Source organism: Canis lupus, chromosome 2 (genome assembly GCF_011100685.1).
Source record: "Canis lupus familiaris isolate Mischka breed German Shepherd chromosome 2, alternate assembly UU_Cfam_GSD_1.0, whole genome shotgun sequence".
Classification (NCBI taxonomy): domain Eukaryota; kingdom Metazoa; phylum Chordata; class Mammalia; order Carnivora; family Canidae; genus Canis; species Canis lupus.
This window is the reverse complement of record NC_049223.1, coordinates 53,969,775-53,985,256: the sequence shown is the minus strand read 5'-3', so window position 1 is coordinate 53,985,256 and position 15,482 is coordinate 53,969,775. Positions and strand designations below refer to the sequence as shown.

Sequence of the window (15,482 nt, the reverse complement as noted above, 5' to 3'; positions counted from 1 at the left end):
GGACACGAGATGTGTTCCCATGTATTTGTGTCTAATTTCTTTTTTCTTTTTTTAATTGTATTTACTTATTCATGAGAGACAGAGAGAGAGAGAGGCAGAGACACAGGCAGAGGGAGAAGCAGGCTCCATGCAGGGAGCCCGATGCCAGACTCGATCCCAGAACCCCGGGAATCATGCCCTAAGCTGAAGGCAGCGCTAAACCGCTGAGCCCCCTGGGTGCCCCTGTGTCTCATTTCTTTCCATAATGTTTTGTGGTTTTCATCATGCAAATCTTACACCTCCTTGGTTAATCCTATTTTATTCTCTTGAGTATTGTTGTAAGTGGGATTATCATCATAATTTCCTTTTCAACCTGTTACTAGTGTGGAATGCAGCTGATTTTTGTGTGTTGACTTTATATCCTGCTGCTTTGTTGAATTCGTTCATTAGTTATAGAGTTTTGGAGGGGGAGGTTCTTTAGGGTTTTCTACATATTTGTCATCTGCAAAGTGATTGTTTTACTTCTCCCTTTTCGCTTTGAATGCCTTTTATTTCTCTTTATTTCTTCCCTAATTGCTCTGACTAGGTGATATTTGCTGTCCATCAAGAGTATGTCGAGGGATCCCTGGGTGGCGCAGCGGTTTGGCGCCTGCCTTTGGCCCAGGGCGCGATCCTGGAGACCCGGGATCGAATCCCACGTCGGGCTCCCGGTGCATGGAGCCTGCTTCTCCCTCTGCCTGTGTCTCTGCCTCTCTCTCTCTCTGTGACTATCACAAATAAATAAAAATTAAAAAAAAAAAAAAAAAAAAAAGAGTATGTCGAGCTTGGAGATCAGCTCCTCCACCTTCAGTCAGAAGATGAAATTGCCATTATCTCCCCCATTAGTGGAGGGTAGTGCTCTGGAGCCACTTAGGAAAGATCTGAATGAAGTTGAAGAGAAACCTAAAGATATAATAAAATTCACTGCTGAGAACCTCTCCATAGATGAAGTCTCACAATTGGTGATTTCTTCACTGTGTGGTGCAGTCTATTTGTAGGGACTACAAGAAACAACTTTGAAGGGAAAAAAAACTCATTAGTTTAGAATATGAAGCATATCTACCGATGGCAGAAAATGAAATCAGAAAGATCTGTAGTGACATTAGGCAGAAATGGCCAAACACATAGCAGTGTTTCATAGACTTGGCTTAGTTCCAGTATCAGAAGCGAGCATTATCTTTACTGTGTCCTCGGTCCATAGGGCCTCATCCCTCCAGGCTGTGAGCTATGCCATTGATATTTTATTTATTTTTCAAGATTTCATTTTTATTTATTCATGAGAGACTGAGAGAGAGAGAGGCAGAGACACAGGCAGAGGGAGAAGCAGGCTCCAGAGGGGAAGCCCAATGTGGGACTCCATCCCGGGTTTCCAGGATCAGGCCCTGGGCTGAAGGCAGCAGTAAACTGCTGAGCCACGCGGCTGCCCTGCCATTGATACTTTAAAAGCCAAGGTGCCCATATGGAGAAAGGAAATTTATGAAGAATTATCATCATCTTGGAAAAGAAACAAAGAATGCTTTTGGGAGCCCGATGTGGGACTGGATCCTGGGATCCCAGGATCACACCCTGAGCTGAAGGCAGACACTCAACCTCTGAGCCACCCAGGTGCCTCGGTATTAGTTCTTTTTTAAATGTTTGGTAAGATTTACCAGTGAAGCCATAAAGTCCAGTGCTTTTCTTTGTCAGGAGGCTTTTGTTTTGGTGTTGGTTGTTATTGTTATTGTTTTTGATTACTGATTCGATCTTCTTACCATAGATCTATTCGAATTTTTTCTTTGTGAAATAGTCTTGGTAGATTTTTGTGTTGGTAGGATTTGTCCATTTCATCTAGTTACCCAGTTTGTGGGCGTACAGTTGTTCATAGTGTTCAGTTTACTTTTTCTTTTAGGGAATACAGTATGTCAACTTACAAAATGGAAATAAAGATGTTTTTACCTCTTTCTCTCATAAATGATCTCAAAGCAACAAAGGAATATAAAAAAGAATCCATATCCTACCTTCAATTAAAATAGGAGATATGGGATGCCTGGGTGCCTCAGCTGGTTAAGCAACTGACCAACTCTTGATTTTGTCTCAAGTCATGACCTCAGGGTCATGAGATTCAGGCCCTCATCAGGCTCCACACTGGGTATGAAGCCTGCTTGGGATTCTCCCTCCCTCTCTCTCTGCTCCCCTGCCCCTTACAGGTACAGGTACATACACTCTCTATAATAATAATAATAATAATAATAATAATAATGGAGATATATGAAGACAGCAGGCAAAAAAATAGGAAAAATAATTTTTTTCCCCAAAGATTTTATTTATTTATTCATGATAGAAACAGAGAGAGAAAGAGAGGCAGAGACACAGGCAGAGGGAGAAGCAGGCTCCATGCCGGGAGCCCGATGCGGGACTCGATCCTGGGTCTCCAGGATCACCCCCTGGGCCAAAGGCAGGTGCCAAACCGCCGAGCCCCAGGGATCCCCGGAAAATATTTTTCCAGGGATCCCCAGAAAAATAAATTTAGAAGGAAAAGAGGAAGCTGATATCTAAGTGCTTGCACTGGAAGATTAAAAAAACAAGTAAACAAGTTGATTTGCCTCCCGGAAATCCCTACAAGGCTCGGGAATTGGTGGTACTGGAAAAAGAGGAAGGTGTGGGTGGGTGTGGGGAGCAGTGGTAGAAACCAGGAAACAATGAAAGTACTTGAAAATCTGTGTCAGAAGCAGTTAGAACCCTAGGTTTTCACTCCCACTTTGCCCAGAAGTTAGGAGATATATTTTATCTGGAGAAACTGAATCTCGGATGTTCCTTTTTTTTTTTTTAAGATAATTTATTTATTTATTCATAGAGACAGAGAGAGAGAGAGAGAGAGAGAAAGAGGTGCAGAGACACAGGCAGAGGGAGAAGCAGGCTCCATGCAGGGAGCCTGACGTGGTACTCAATCCCAGTCTCCAGGATCACGCCCTAGGCTGCAGACGGCGCTAAACCACTGCGCCACCGGGGCTGCCCTCGGATGTTCCAAATACAGGAACAGTAGGCAAGAGTGAAGCGCCAGATTGAAATCACCAAGATTAACTAAAAGTCTGGAGGCCAAGTCAAGAAAGCTCTGTTCCCCAATGCCCGTTTTCCTCCGAGTTCTAAAATGTTGGCTACTGGGTTTTAATAGGAAGGCATCTGGAGAAACCTTGCCACCTCACAGAAAGGATAGAGTGATATTTGAGGCTTCCCAGTGGAGAAGCACCTTGGAAAATAATACACCTACAGTGTAATCTACAAATTAACGTGTCCTATCTGCACTTCAGGAAGCTTGTAAAATCTCCCAACTTTTTAGAAACTTTCTCTAACATATGCATGGATAGCCAAGGATCAACAGGCATTGGAGCAAAGTCTTCAAAATGAAAAAGACCCCCAACACAACCAAGAAAACCTCAGAAGAAACCAGCAGTACAAGGAACAGAAGCAACTGGAACATCCTTAGAGAAATGAAAAAACATTGCACTTGTGAAACAAGAACAGGATTATGAAAAAATTTCTAAGCTTTTGGAAGTAAAAATGAGATTAAGAATTTTTTAAATCTATAAAAAGGGAAGGAAATGTGGAAATAAAATTTTAAGCCTCATTTCCAATTTAAACCTTGGCTAGAGGAATGCCTGGGTGGCTCAGTGGTTGAGCAGCTGCCTTCGGCTCAGGTTGTGATCCCAGGGTCCTGGGATCGAGTCCTGCATTAGGTTCCCTATAGGGAGCCTGCTTCTCCCTCTGCCTGTGCCTCTGCCTCACTATGTCTCTCATGAATAAATATATAAAATCCTTTAAAAAAATAAACTTTGGCTAGAAAATGTAATCAAAGCTAGAGATTACAAGCTTTGTAGACATTTAATGAGAAATTATTAGGATGGGAAAACATGTTATAAGGAGACTAGATACTCTGCTAGCCACCAAATTTATTAAATGAGAGGTTAGCAATTATTTCCTGGTTGGCATTAAATTTAAGTTTATATCTAATGTATACTTATTAAAAATTTTAATAGTTTATGCTTATCCTGTGTATCTTATTATAATTGAGTTTCTAAATCTGTTTGCTATAGTCAAATAGCGTTCTATAATATTGAAAGGCCTGCTTTAATAGAGCCAGGCTTGGTTTGAAAACATAAGACTATGAATGGATGTTATAGAAAATACCATTGTTAAAATCTTAATTGTAATAAAAAAATCAATTATTTCTTAATATCTCAGCAATAAACAATTAGAAAATAAACATTTTAAAGACCATTTATAATGGCATCAAAGAACACCAAGTACTGGGGCACCTGGCTGGCTCAGTTGGTAGACCATGCAACTCTTGATTTTGGGGTTGTAAGTTTGAGCCCCATGTTGGTGTAGAGAGTACTTAAAAATCTTAAAAAAAAAAAAAAAAGTACTTAGGAGTGTATCTCACAAATGAGGTGATACTATGTATTTACATAAGAGAAATAAAAACATGTCTACAAAAGAATGTTTATATAGCTTTATTTAAAAAAACAGCCAAATTTGCAAACAATCCCACAGGAAAATGGAAAGAAAATTCGGTGTGATCATATTATAATATGTTATATTCATAAAATGGAATACAACTCAGCAACAAAAGCAAAGAACTACTAACAGGGATGAATCTCAAAAACATACTGAGCAAAAATAATCAGATACAAAAAAAATAAATGCATCATATGTGATTCCACAAAGTTTAACACCAGGTGAAACTACTCTTTGTGGATGACCAAGGAGAAGGGGTTTAAGGGAACTTCCTAGGGTGTTGAACATGTAAGATCTGTATATTTTATTAAATGTAAACTATGCCTGGGGCACCTGGGTGGCTCAGTCAGTGAAGTGTACCTTCAGCTCAGGTCATGATCCCGGGTCCTGGGATCAAGCCCCACATCAGGCTCCCTTCTCGGCAGGGGAGTCTGCTTCTCTCTCTCCTCTGCTGCTCCCTCTGCTTGTGCTCTCTCGATCTGTCAAATAAATAAATATGTTTCTTTAAAAAATAATAAATGCAAACTATGCCTTAAAAACACTAATAAAGAAAACAGTGTTGATTCAAAATTATGAACCAAGTCAAAGGATGATGGTTTTACCTGATGGCTCATTCTGTGATTTAATTCTACAAATGTGTTAGAAGCATCAAGACTGTCTTGGCCTTCTTTCTACCCATTCTGTGATTACCAAAGTCACTTCTGAAAAGAAATAGATGCTTACATTTTTCTCCAGAAATCAAAATTGAGACACTCTTCCCCTCCCCAAAACAGGATAACAACAACAAAAGTGAAGAAAAGAAAGGAGAGAGGGAGGAAGAAATGGGAAACAGTATAGAAAAGATAACTTACAGACCCAATAAAAGTGCTAAAAAAAATGATTAATAGAAAGGACAGACATGAGAACAGTGAAAATGGAAGGGACAAAATTATCAAAACAATAATACAAGAACATTTCCCAGAAGGGAAGTAAATGAGTTTCCCTATTAAAAAGGTCCATTAGTATTCAGCAGCATGAATGTAGGGGCAGGAAAGATGGACAGGCTTACACCAAAGTTCATTAGTGTGCAGAATATAGCAGGTCAAAACACTGTAAACAGGCAAGCCACATTCAAAGGAGAGAGAATCAGAATGGCACGAAACTTTTAAACACGGACAACTGGAAGACGATGGAACATGCCTTCAAAATGACATAAAAATTATTTTCAAATTATTTAGGAATTCTATTCATAGCCCAACTAAGAGTAGAATAAATTTCAGACATTAAGTAATGTTACCACCCATGTACCCTTTTGCAGTAAATAGTTGGAACATGTACCTCCCCAAACAAATAAGGAATGACAGTGAAATGGGCTCAAGACACAACATCTAAACCAGGAAAGAGAGGCAGGAGGTTCACAGAGTAATGGCACAGAGAAGTCTCATGATGACAGCTGTGTTGCACACAGAGACCTGGAAAGCCCCTAATCTAGTTCACAACAGGAAAAGCAATCTCTAGAAAGTTTTCCAGGAAAAAAAAAGAGGAGAAAACAGTTTAAGTGATGGTTTGACTATGTGCAAAATTATACGCAGAGGCATTTTACAGACTTGCTAGAGGGTGTGGAAAGTTAAAAGAGGGTAAAAAAGCAAATTAAAGAGTGAAACAAATATTAACTCCAAGAAAAACAAATGCTTGTCCCATAAATGTCACCTTAGTACATAAAGTGGTACAGCACTGAATAATTACGATTAATACAGTAACAACAAATATGGATTAAACCTTAGGATTAACATATAGGAAGGGGAGAGTTTTAAGAAACCCAAAAATCTTAAGTACCAGTGACAATTAACAATGTAATGTCTCATATTTGTGAACAAGAGATAACAGAATAACCATATTTAGAAGTAGGTAATAACAGAAGAAACAGCTTGTTTGAAATCTAGCACTACTTAAGCCATGTATACTAATTTTTTAAAATGCGAAATAATGCATTACTAAAAGGTCAGTACCATGCCTACATAATAAATGGCAGCCTGTTGTTTTAAAAAAGTGAGTTCTTAAAAAGTCAGACCAGGGGTGCCTGGGTGGCTCAGGCGGTTCACCATCTGCCTTCAGCTCAGGTCATGATCTTAGGGTCCTGGGAACACGCCCTCTGTACGGCTCCTAGCTTGATGGGGAGCTTGCTTCTCCCTCTCCTGCTCCCCCTGCTTGTGTTCTTTCTTTGTCAAATAAACTTAAAAAAAACAAATCTTAAAAAAAAAAAAATCAGACCAGTTGTACAGAAGCCCAGTTATTCCTGGCACTGAAGCCAAAGAGAAATATTTCCTATAGATTCTCATACATAAGATATTGGGTGAAATAATTTTTTAAAACTCTGTAATATCATTATAGTAAAAATAACAATTTCTTTAGGCTTTTATTCTATTTCACGTAAAGTCCCTCAACACAAGCAGACAGAATGGAGGCAGCGCATATATATAGCTTTCTGATAATCTGACCAAATTCAAGATAAAAATTCTGTCGACTTCAAAAGTCCAGGATTCTATTATATCCAGGACTAAAGTTTCCCATTTATCTTTCTCTACAGAGAAAACAAAGTAGGAGGAAAAAAGAGCAAGAGATTGAGTTCTTTTACCTAAAAATTCATGATATAAGGAATAAATGAACAAGAAAGCAACCCTTCACAGGTCCTAAATGGGACGGAGGGGAAGTCTATTCTTTACTCTTGCAAGATCAAAAAAATTTCCTTCACAGCATGCATATAAGACAAAAGATTAATTCTTCAGTTCTATTTTTATGAAAGGAAGGAAGTATACACTATAGGAGAAAAATGGACGAGTTTTGGTTAAACATTAATATCTTTAAGTCATTAGAAAAGAAAAAGAAAAAAACAGAAATAGTATAAAATAACTTTTATTTACATAATTTATATCTATAGAACATAACTGCTTTCTTTAGAACAAGAAAATTTACAAATGACAGATATTGCTTTTTTGTCAAAAACTCCTTCAAGTAAGAGTATACATAGTCACTTCTATTTCAAATAATGTGGTGGTAAACAGTGAATATTCGTATTATGTATGATCTGTGCCTCAATCATTTACCAACAATTAGGCTTTTAAAACCATCATGTTGATCACTTGCTAATATATAAGTATTCAGGACAAAAAGTCAAGAAAACAAACACCATTATTCATACCTCCTTTAAGATTTACAAAATAATTCTTCACAACATCATCTTTACATGAATCAGATATAAACAAAGGGTGTGGCTAATTCTTTCCACCTTATAAAGTAAATACAATAATTGAGTTTCTCATTTTCCCCAGATTAGCTTTAAGGATATGATAGGACAATTTAGCTTGGCTGACTTGATTCTCTTACACAATGAATGCCCAAAGATAGAATTATTTCTTATATAGTGAGAAGTTACATCTTCCATAAAATTAATTCATTGTAGATGAGCAAGAGATGGATATTAACAAAGTTAAAAAATAAATATTACACTAGGGATAAAATAATAGTTTAACTGTGGCAACCTAACATCCAAACTAACATTAAATGAAAGAAACTCTTTCAGAATATGAGACCTTAAAAAATTTATAAAAACAGGGCATTAAAATAGTAATGTGATTTACTACCATGATTTTTGTGACATATTAGTCACATGAAATAAATTAACACATACCTAATTGAGAATTTCCACTCAGATTTATAGATCCTCCTTTATGACAAAAAAGTTAAATTGTAAATTTCACTATAAAGTAATGAATAAGAAATGCTTTGATAGCAATTTTAGGATTATTGTTACACTTGCTGAGCCATATCCTATTTTACTAATGAACTTGAAAATTGGCCACTATTTTTCTCAATATACAAACACAATTATCTAAACATTAAAATATTTTCCCAGTTAAAATACTGATCATTTTGTAATGAAATCAACAGTTTTAATTGTGATGCACAACTTATAACTGTCAATGACAAATAATATGTCATAGATAAAATGTCAGCACCTGACGGTAAGAAAATTACCATCCAAAGTAGGGGTCAAACTAAAAAGCCCATTCCAGCCATGTCAACCACTTCCGTATCGTCTGTAGCTGTTTTCACACTGAAGCAGCAGAACTGAACAGTTGCCACAGAAGCCATGTGGCCCACAAATTCAAAAATACTTTGCAGAAAATGTTTCTGATTCCTGCTCTGAGGCTTTTCAAATAAAAGAATAAATCTGTTTTTAAGAAGTTTGATTGGAACCACCGAAGATTTCCTTGGGTGGAAAATGGAATTACATAAGTAAATAACAATATTTGAAAATTAAAAACAACCCTTAAATTAATACTGATGATAATCACTGTACTAAATAAAGTCTTATCATCTTATTTTCTGTTTTTTTTTTTTAATTTTCTGTTTTAACATCACAATTATGTTCTGTGCTTAAAGGCCTATGTGTTCCCTAATCAAAATTTAATGGGGATAAAAAAAGCTATCAAGAAATTAGTTTTAAAAAAAGGAATGTGTGTGAGTGTATACGTGTGTAAAAGGGACTGAGTTTTCTATGTGAATCACCCTCATAAATTAAAGGTTTTTTTCCCCATACAAATCCTGAGATTATCCAAAAAACAAGAAAAACAAAACTTCACAGTACAAATTCAATATACTAAACTATGAGAAAAAAAATTGCATCTAAAACATATATACTATCCAAATACTTTTAGTGATATAACTTTAAATATCTTTAAAATTAAAGAGGGAAAGGGACAAACATAAATTTGTCAATGTCTTCTTTACCCATAATCTGAGTGGTGAAAATAATTAAAACTGAATATTCTTTTAAATAAAAAACTTTAAAAATAAATAAATTTTTTGATGTTTCATTTTTATAAATAAGTTTAAATACTACTTGTTCAATTAGGACTAATGTTACATCAACATGAATTAGAAAAATACATATTTTCCAGTCAAATAGCTGATAATAGAAAATTTTTAACATTTACCATACTAAAGTGGAGTTTCACAATATGCTCTCGTATACTGAGAGGCAACTGAAAAGGCCTTCAGCAAAACAAACAAAACACAAAACAAACAAAACCAAAAAAACAGAAAAAAACCTTTACCAAAGAAGTTTGTTACATGTTAAATACAATCCCACCTCCAAATATGTCGGCACTGTGATTTATACAGACATTTATCCATAATATTCCAACATGTCCATGTGTGTTCAGCACAGGAAGAGTCAAAATGTAAACAAGAGAAGCTATTTCTGTCTCAGGAACAGTCTTATTAATTGCTTTGTATTTCCAAAATGCTAAATCAATCAGAATGAAAGGAACCTCAGCAATGTTTTCCACTGATTATAAAAGCTTCAAATCAAGTTCATTAAATATTCAAAATCAATCTAAAGAAAAACAGCCATAGATGTTCTTTTCTAAATACTGCTTAGTTGATAATTTGACTCTGGAAATCCTAGATATAAAAACCAAAGCCAAAACCAAACCAAACCAAACCAAACCAAAAAAAAAAACAAAAAAAACAAAAAAAAAACAAACAATTTTATTCTGTTTCATCTACTTCAATAAAGATATCATTAAAGAAATATTCAGAGACTGTGGTTGGCTCCTCTTCAGGTACCCGGTTTTGGACACTTTTACATTCTTCTTTTGGTAAGGGACGATCACAAGAAACCTAAAACGATAATTAAAAAAAATATGCAATATAACATTTATGTATTGGATAGTGATCATCTAAATTGATTCTCTCTTTGAAAATCAATACAGTGATAAATATTAAGAGCTTTAAATATGTTCATATGCTTTAACCCAAAAATTTCATGTCTATGCTGTTAGGGAAATAATACTAAACATAGTAAACATTTTATGAATAAGATAACCTTTGAAGCATTAGTTAAAATAACAAAACTGGACTCAACAAGCCTGGACATGATAATAGGCACGATTAGATTATAGTGTACACATGATCCATTATTTTACCCTAATTTCCATGAAAAAAATTTAATACAGAAAAATGTAACACTATCAAAACTATAATGAAGAATTTTAATAATCTGCATAAGAATATACAGACCCACAAAACAGAACAGTATCCCCAGGCAACTACAAAATAAAGCAATCCTATCAAAAGTTAGCCTTTTTTTTTTTTTTAAGATTTTATTTATTCATGAGAGACACAGAGAGAAAGAGAGAGGCAGAGACACAGGTAGAGGGAGAAGCAGGCTCCATGCAAGGAGCCCAATGTGGGGCTCGATCCCGGGACTCCAGGATCACACCGTGAGCTGAAGGCAGATGCTCAACCGCTGAGCCACCCAGGCGTCGCAAAAGTTAGCCTATCTAGAAATCTATAAAAAAATTAAGACAACGTGGTATTGGCATTAGAACAGACTTATGTATTAATGAAAAATGAAGACTAGAAATAACCCCCACGCATATAACTGCAAATTCAGTATCTGAGAATAGTTAGGTTATTTAATAAATAATGTAGGACAACTGTATAACCATCTCAAAAAAAAAAAGTCAAACCTGTACCTCACCAAAATAAATTCATCTATGTAAAAATTTTTTAAAAATCTCTGCATGACAAAAACTACTGTACATAAAATCAAAAGACAAGTGACATATAGGTTAAAAAAATTACAATCTTTATCACAAAGGTTTTTTTTTTAAGATTTTATTTATTTGACAGAGAGAGAGCAGGCACACAAGCAGGGGGAACAGCAGGCAGAGGGAGAAGCAGGCTCCCCACAGAGCAGAGAGCTCAATATGGGGCTTGATCCCAGGACCCTGGGACCATGACCTGAGCTGAAGGCAGACGCTTAACTTACTGAGCCACCCAGGCGACCCACAAGGGTTTTCTTTAATATAAGAGCTTCTACAGATCATCAAGGAAAAGAGTAATAATGTAATTTTTTTTAAAAAATCAGACATATTGGACAGATGGTTCATAGAGAATGCATAAATGATTCAAATATATGAAGACGTACTCAACCTCATTCATATGCTCATTAAATCTATGAAGAATGACAAAAGTGAAAAAAAGATCTCCAAGACATAGTGTTATAGTGAAAACAGCAAGGAAGATAACAGTATGGTATTATTTATGAAAAAAAGAAAAATATTTATATATATATATTTTTAAAGATTTATTTATTTGTGAGAGACACACAGAGAGAGAAGCAGAGACATAGGCAGAGGGGGGAAGCAGGTTCCTCGCAGGGAGCCCGATGTGGGGACTCGATCCCAGACCTCAGGATCACGCTCTGAGTCAAAGGCAGACGCTCAACTACTGCTGAGCCACCCAGGCATCCAAAAAAATATTTATATTTGTATACACATATTGTATGTCTGGAAAAGTAAACCTGAAGCTGATTAATACCATACACTTATAAAAAGGGGAAACTAGGAAGCTAAAGGACAGACGTGGAAAACTTCATACTGTCAACTTTTTTGGTAAATCATGAATTTTAAACCTTGGAATACATTACTTATTTCAAAAATAGTAAAATAGCAATTTGAGAATAATGTTTAGAGTCTTGCCTCATACTCTTTACAGAAGCCAAGAACCATGATTTTTTTGTTTTTTTTTTTTTTTCTAGAAAGAGTACACACACACACACACACACACACACACACAAGACAGGGAAGCAGGACAGGGCCAGAGGGAGAGAGAATCCCAAGCAGGTTCCACAGAGCTCCATCTCAGGACTCTGAGGGACGACCTGAACTGAAACAAAGAGTCAGACACTTAACCAAAGGAGCCACCCAGGCACCCCTGAACAGGGTTAGCTTTAAAACTGATTACTAAATGTTTTATTATCTATGGAGAAAAACCTTCCTAATCATAAAAGCAATATAAGAAATTGTAAAGAAGGGTAGTCCGGGTGGCTCAGTGGTTTAGCGCTGCCTTCAGTCCAGAGCCTGATCCTGGAGATCAGAGATCGAGTCCCACGTCTGGATCCCTGCATGGGGCCTGCTTCTCACCCTCTCCCTCTCTCTCTGTGTGTCTGTCCTTCATGAATAAATAAAATCTTAAAAAAAAAAAAAAAAAAGAAAGTGTAAAGAAAAAAACAGATCTGACTAAACATTTAAAGCTTATGTGTAGGGCAGCCCTGGTGGATCCGAGGTTTATTACCGCCATCACCCCAAGGCATGATCCTTGAGACGCGGGATTGAGTCCCATGTTGGGCTCCCTGCATGGAGCCTGCTTCTCCCCCTCTGCCTGTGTCTGTACCTCTCTTTCTCTGTGTCTCTCATGAATAAATAAAGTCTTACAAATAAATAAATAAAGCTTATGTATATACTAAAAACCCTACAAAAATTAAAAAGTAAATGAATTTTTAAAAATTACTTGCAGTAAAGAGCTAAGAGGTATGTGGCTTTCTTACATAAGAATCTCACATAAATTGGTAAAGAAAACTACCTAGATCCCAAAAGCTCTAAATCAGTGAAAGACAGGAACAAAAAAGAAAACAAAGAGAAAAAAACCTAGTAAACATATGGGAAAAACCTAGTCACTAATAACTAAAGAGGTGCAAATTAAACAAATGAAATTACATTTCCACTCTCTATTATTGTATTAAGTACAAGTATTCCTCTTGAGGCTCACGCTATCCAAGAGATGGTCACCAGCCTTTTCTGCATGGAGATCCTACGTAACCAACACCCATATTCTTTCAAAGTTTTTGAAATACTAGCTCATGTATTTTTCCTTCCCACAAATTGCCATATGAACATCTTCAGAATGCAGAGAAAGGAAACATGCAAACAAATTCTAACTTTACCATTCCTTGCCTTTTTTTTTTTTTTTTTAGATTTTATTTATTTGAGACACACAGAGAAGAGGGAGAGAGAGAAAGGCAGAGACACAGGCAGAGGGAGAAGCAGGCTCCATGCAGAGAGCCCGATGTGGGACTCGATCCCGGGTCTCCAGGATCACGGCCTGGGCTGAAGGCAGCGCTAAGCTGCTAAGCCACCGGGGCTGCCCCCATTCCTTGAATTCTTATGGGTATCAGGACATCTCCCTAAATGCAAATAAAACTCTAGCACTGTTCTGTTTTGCTTCCACAGGTCAGAAAGTTCTTTGCATTAAAGGAATGGCAATTCAGCATCCATTTATGGCTAGCTTAAACGACCTTATATTAAAGGAGCTGCTGGAACTTCCTACCTCAGCAGCTTATCTTCTTCTCTTATAGTGAGGTATGATGGGGAGGAGATAAACAGGAGATGCTCTGAAATAACTTCTGACATCCAAATGAAAGTACCAATTGGCATGTGTTTCCTAGTTGCGTATGATTTCTAGCCCATTCCATACAAATAGTAACACAGAACAGTTACCACGCACCTGAGCTGCTGAACTGTCAATACTCTCAGACTGAGTATTCACAACACTTGGAGATGGAAGCGGGTCAGAGGACTCATGGACTTTTTTCTGGCTTTCATGGAGTGGATTTGATCTTTTCAGATTCTGTCTTGGTGCAGGTATAAGAGGCCTTAGGCGTTTCTTATTAGAAACATGAGTAGGTTCATCAGACTCCAAACTATTCCTTGAACATATTAAAGACAAGAATCCCAGGGGCCTCCTGCCAGGCCTAGAAATGCAAACGTAAAGATATTTAATACCAACTTCTTCCATGATGGTTAAAATGGCACATGTGACAGATACCACCTTAGTGGCACCAGCGTATCTTCTAAATATCATTATTATTTTGATCATTGTACCAGTAGCTGCCAATGTAGAGTTTCTACCTAAAAAGTTAGTCTCAGTTAAAGTCAAGCTCTTATTATATGGAATATTGTATTTATCTGAAGAGTCTTATCAAAATGTTGACATTACTGAATTTCCTTAGATGAAACTCCTTCCCTTTACATTACTGACAGAGGAATATATTTATTTTTTTTATTTTTATTTTTTATTTATTAATGATAGTCACACACAGAAAGAGAGAGAGAGAGGCAGAGACACAGGCAGAGGGAGAAGCAGGCTCCATGCACCGGGACGGGAGCCCGACGTGGGACTCAATCCCGGGTCTCCAGGATCGTGCCCTGGGCCAAAGGCAGGCAGGCGCTAAACCGCTGCGCCACCCAGGGATCCCGAGGAGTATGTTTAGAAAACACTATCCGTAGTACTGAACTTAGTCTTTACGTATATGTCATATCTGTTGCATATATATTACATTTACGCTTTGAGAAAGAGAAAAGGAGAGAAACATTTGTTAAAGATAATCTCATGGTACCTGGTTAATGGGGTTTTTGAAGATGATGTGATGCTAGTCACTTGTTCAGACTTTGAAGCAGCACAAGTTTTCTCTTCCTTATCAGACACAATCCTCTCATCCTGAGGTAACTGTGATGTACTCTTTTCTGTATGTGTATCTGTTACTTTATCAGGAGATCCAGATCCTATATTCTGTAAAGTTGGTTCAAGTTGTTCTTTCTGAGGTTCTGGAGTTGTATGTGTGCTTCCTGAGGTAGGGAAGGTATCTTGTGCTGTGTAAGACTCCCCTTCAAAAAATGAAGACAACTGGTAAGCACAGAGAACACATACTGAAATTTATACATCCAATTGAACTGCAACATTTGAAGGAAAAATCATGACATTCTTCCATAAACCTATTGTAGTAAGAGTAGGCTAAATGATAAATTAATATGTAAGTTATCTATTAAGAACATTGTAGCTGGTAAAAAAAAGTATGGTTACAGTTTCTGCATTCAGATAAAAAATAACCGTATCAACATATCAACATATTTTGATCTGGAAAATCTTTCTCCATAAATGTATCTTCAACTAGCAAAATGAGAGTTATCACTTTCTAATCTCTAGATAAACCTAAAGAACTATAAAAACTTTTTTATGCTCAGCTTTCTAATTCCTAAAATATAGTTAAGCTTTTATAGAAAATCCTGTAGCCACATGGTTTTCTATTAATTACAAGATTAAAGTAGCTTCTTATGACTATGAAAGTGCCAAATCCAAGATCT

The 15,482-nt window shown here is 36.7% G+C and overlaps 1 protein-coding gene and 1 pseudogene across 3 annotated transcripts in view; one reads left to right on the top strand and one right to left on the bottom strand.

Annotated features, from left to right (window-relative positions):
* The first annotated feature begins 794 nt into the window (after positions 1 to 794).
* Positions 795 to 1,698, top strand: LOC119870284 (annotated as a pseudogene).
* A 5,690-nt stretch (positions 1,699 to 7,388) lies between these two features.
* Positions 7,389 to 15,482, bottom strand: part of BDP1 (B double prime 1, subunit of RNA polymerase III transcription initiation factor IIIB) — an 89,255-nt gene continuing 81,161 nt past the window's right edge. For 2 of the 3 annotated variants that reach the window (XM_038530795.1, XM_038530796.1), the window contains exons 37-39: positions 14,738 to 15,005; positions 13,846 to 14,092; positions 7,389 to 10,176 (exon numbers count right to left, since the gene is read on the bottom strand). In XM_038530795.1, coding sequence (XP_038386723.1) covers positions 10,045 to 10,176; positions 13,846 to 14,092; positions 14,738 to 15,005 — 647 coding nt within the window. In that variant the 3' untranslated portion in view covers positions 7,389 to 10,044. The remainder of the gene's footprint in view (positions 10,177 to 13,845; positions 14,093 to 14,737; positions 15,006 to 15,482) is intronic. The other variant, XM_038530797.1, reaches the window with a different exon arrangement.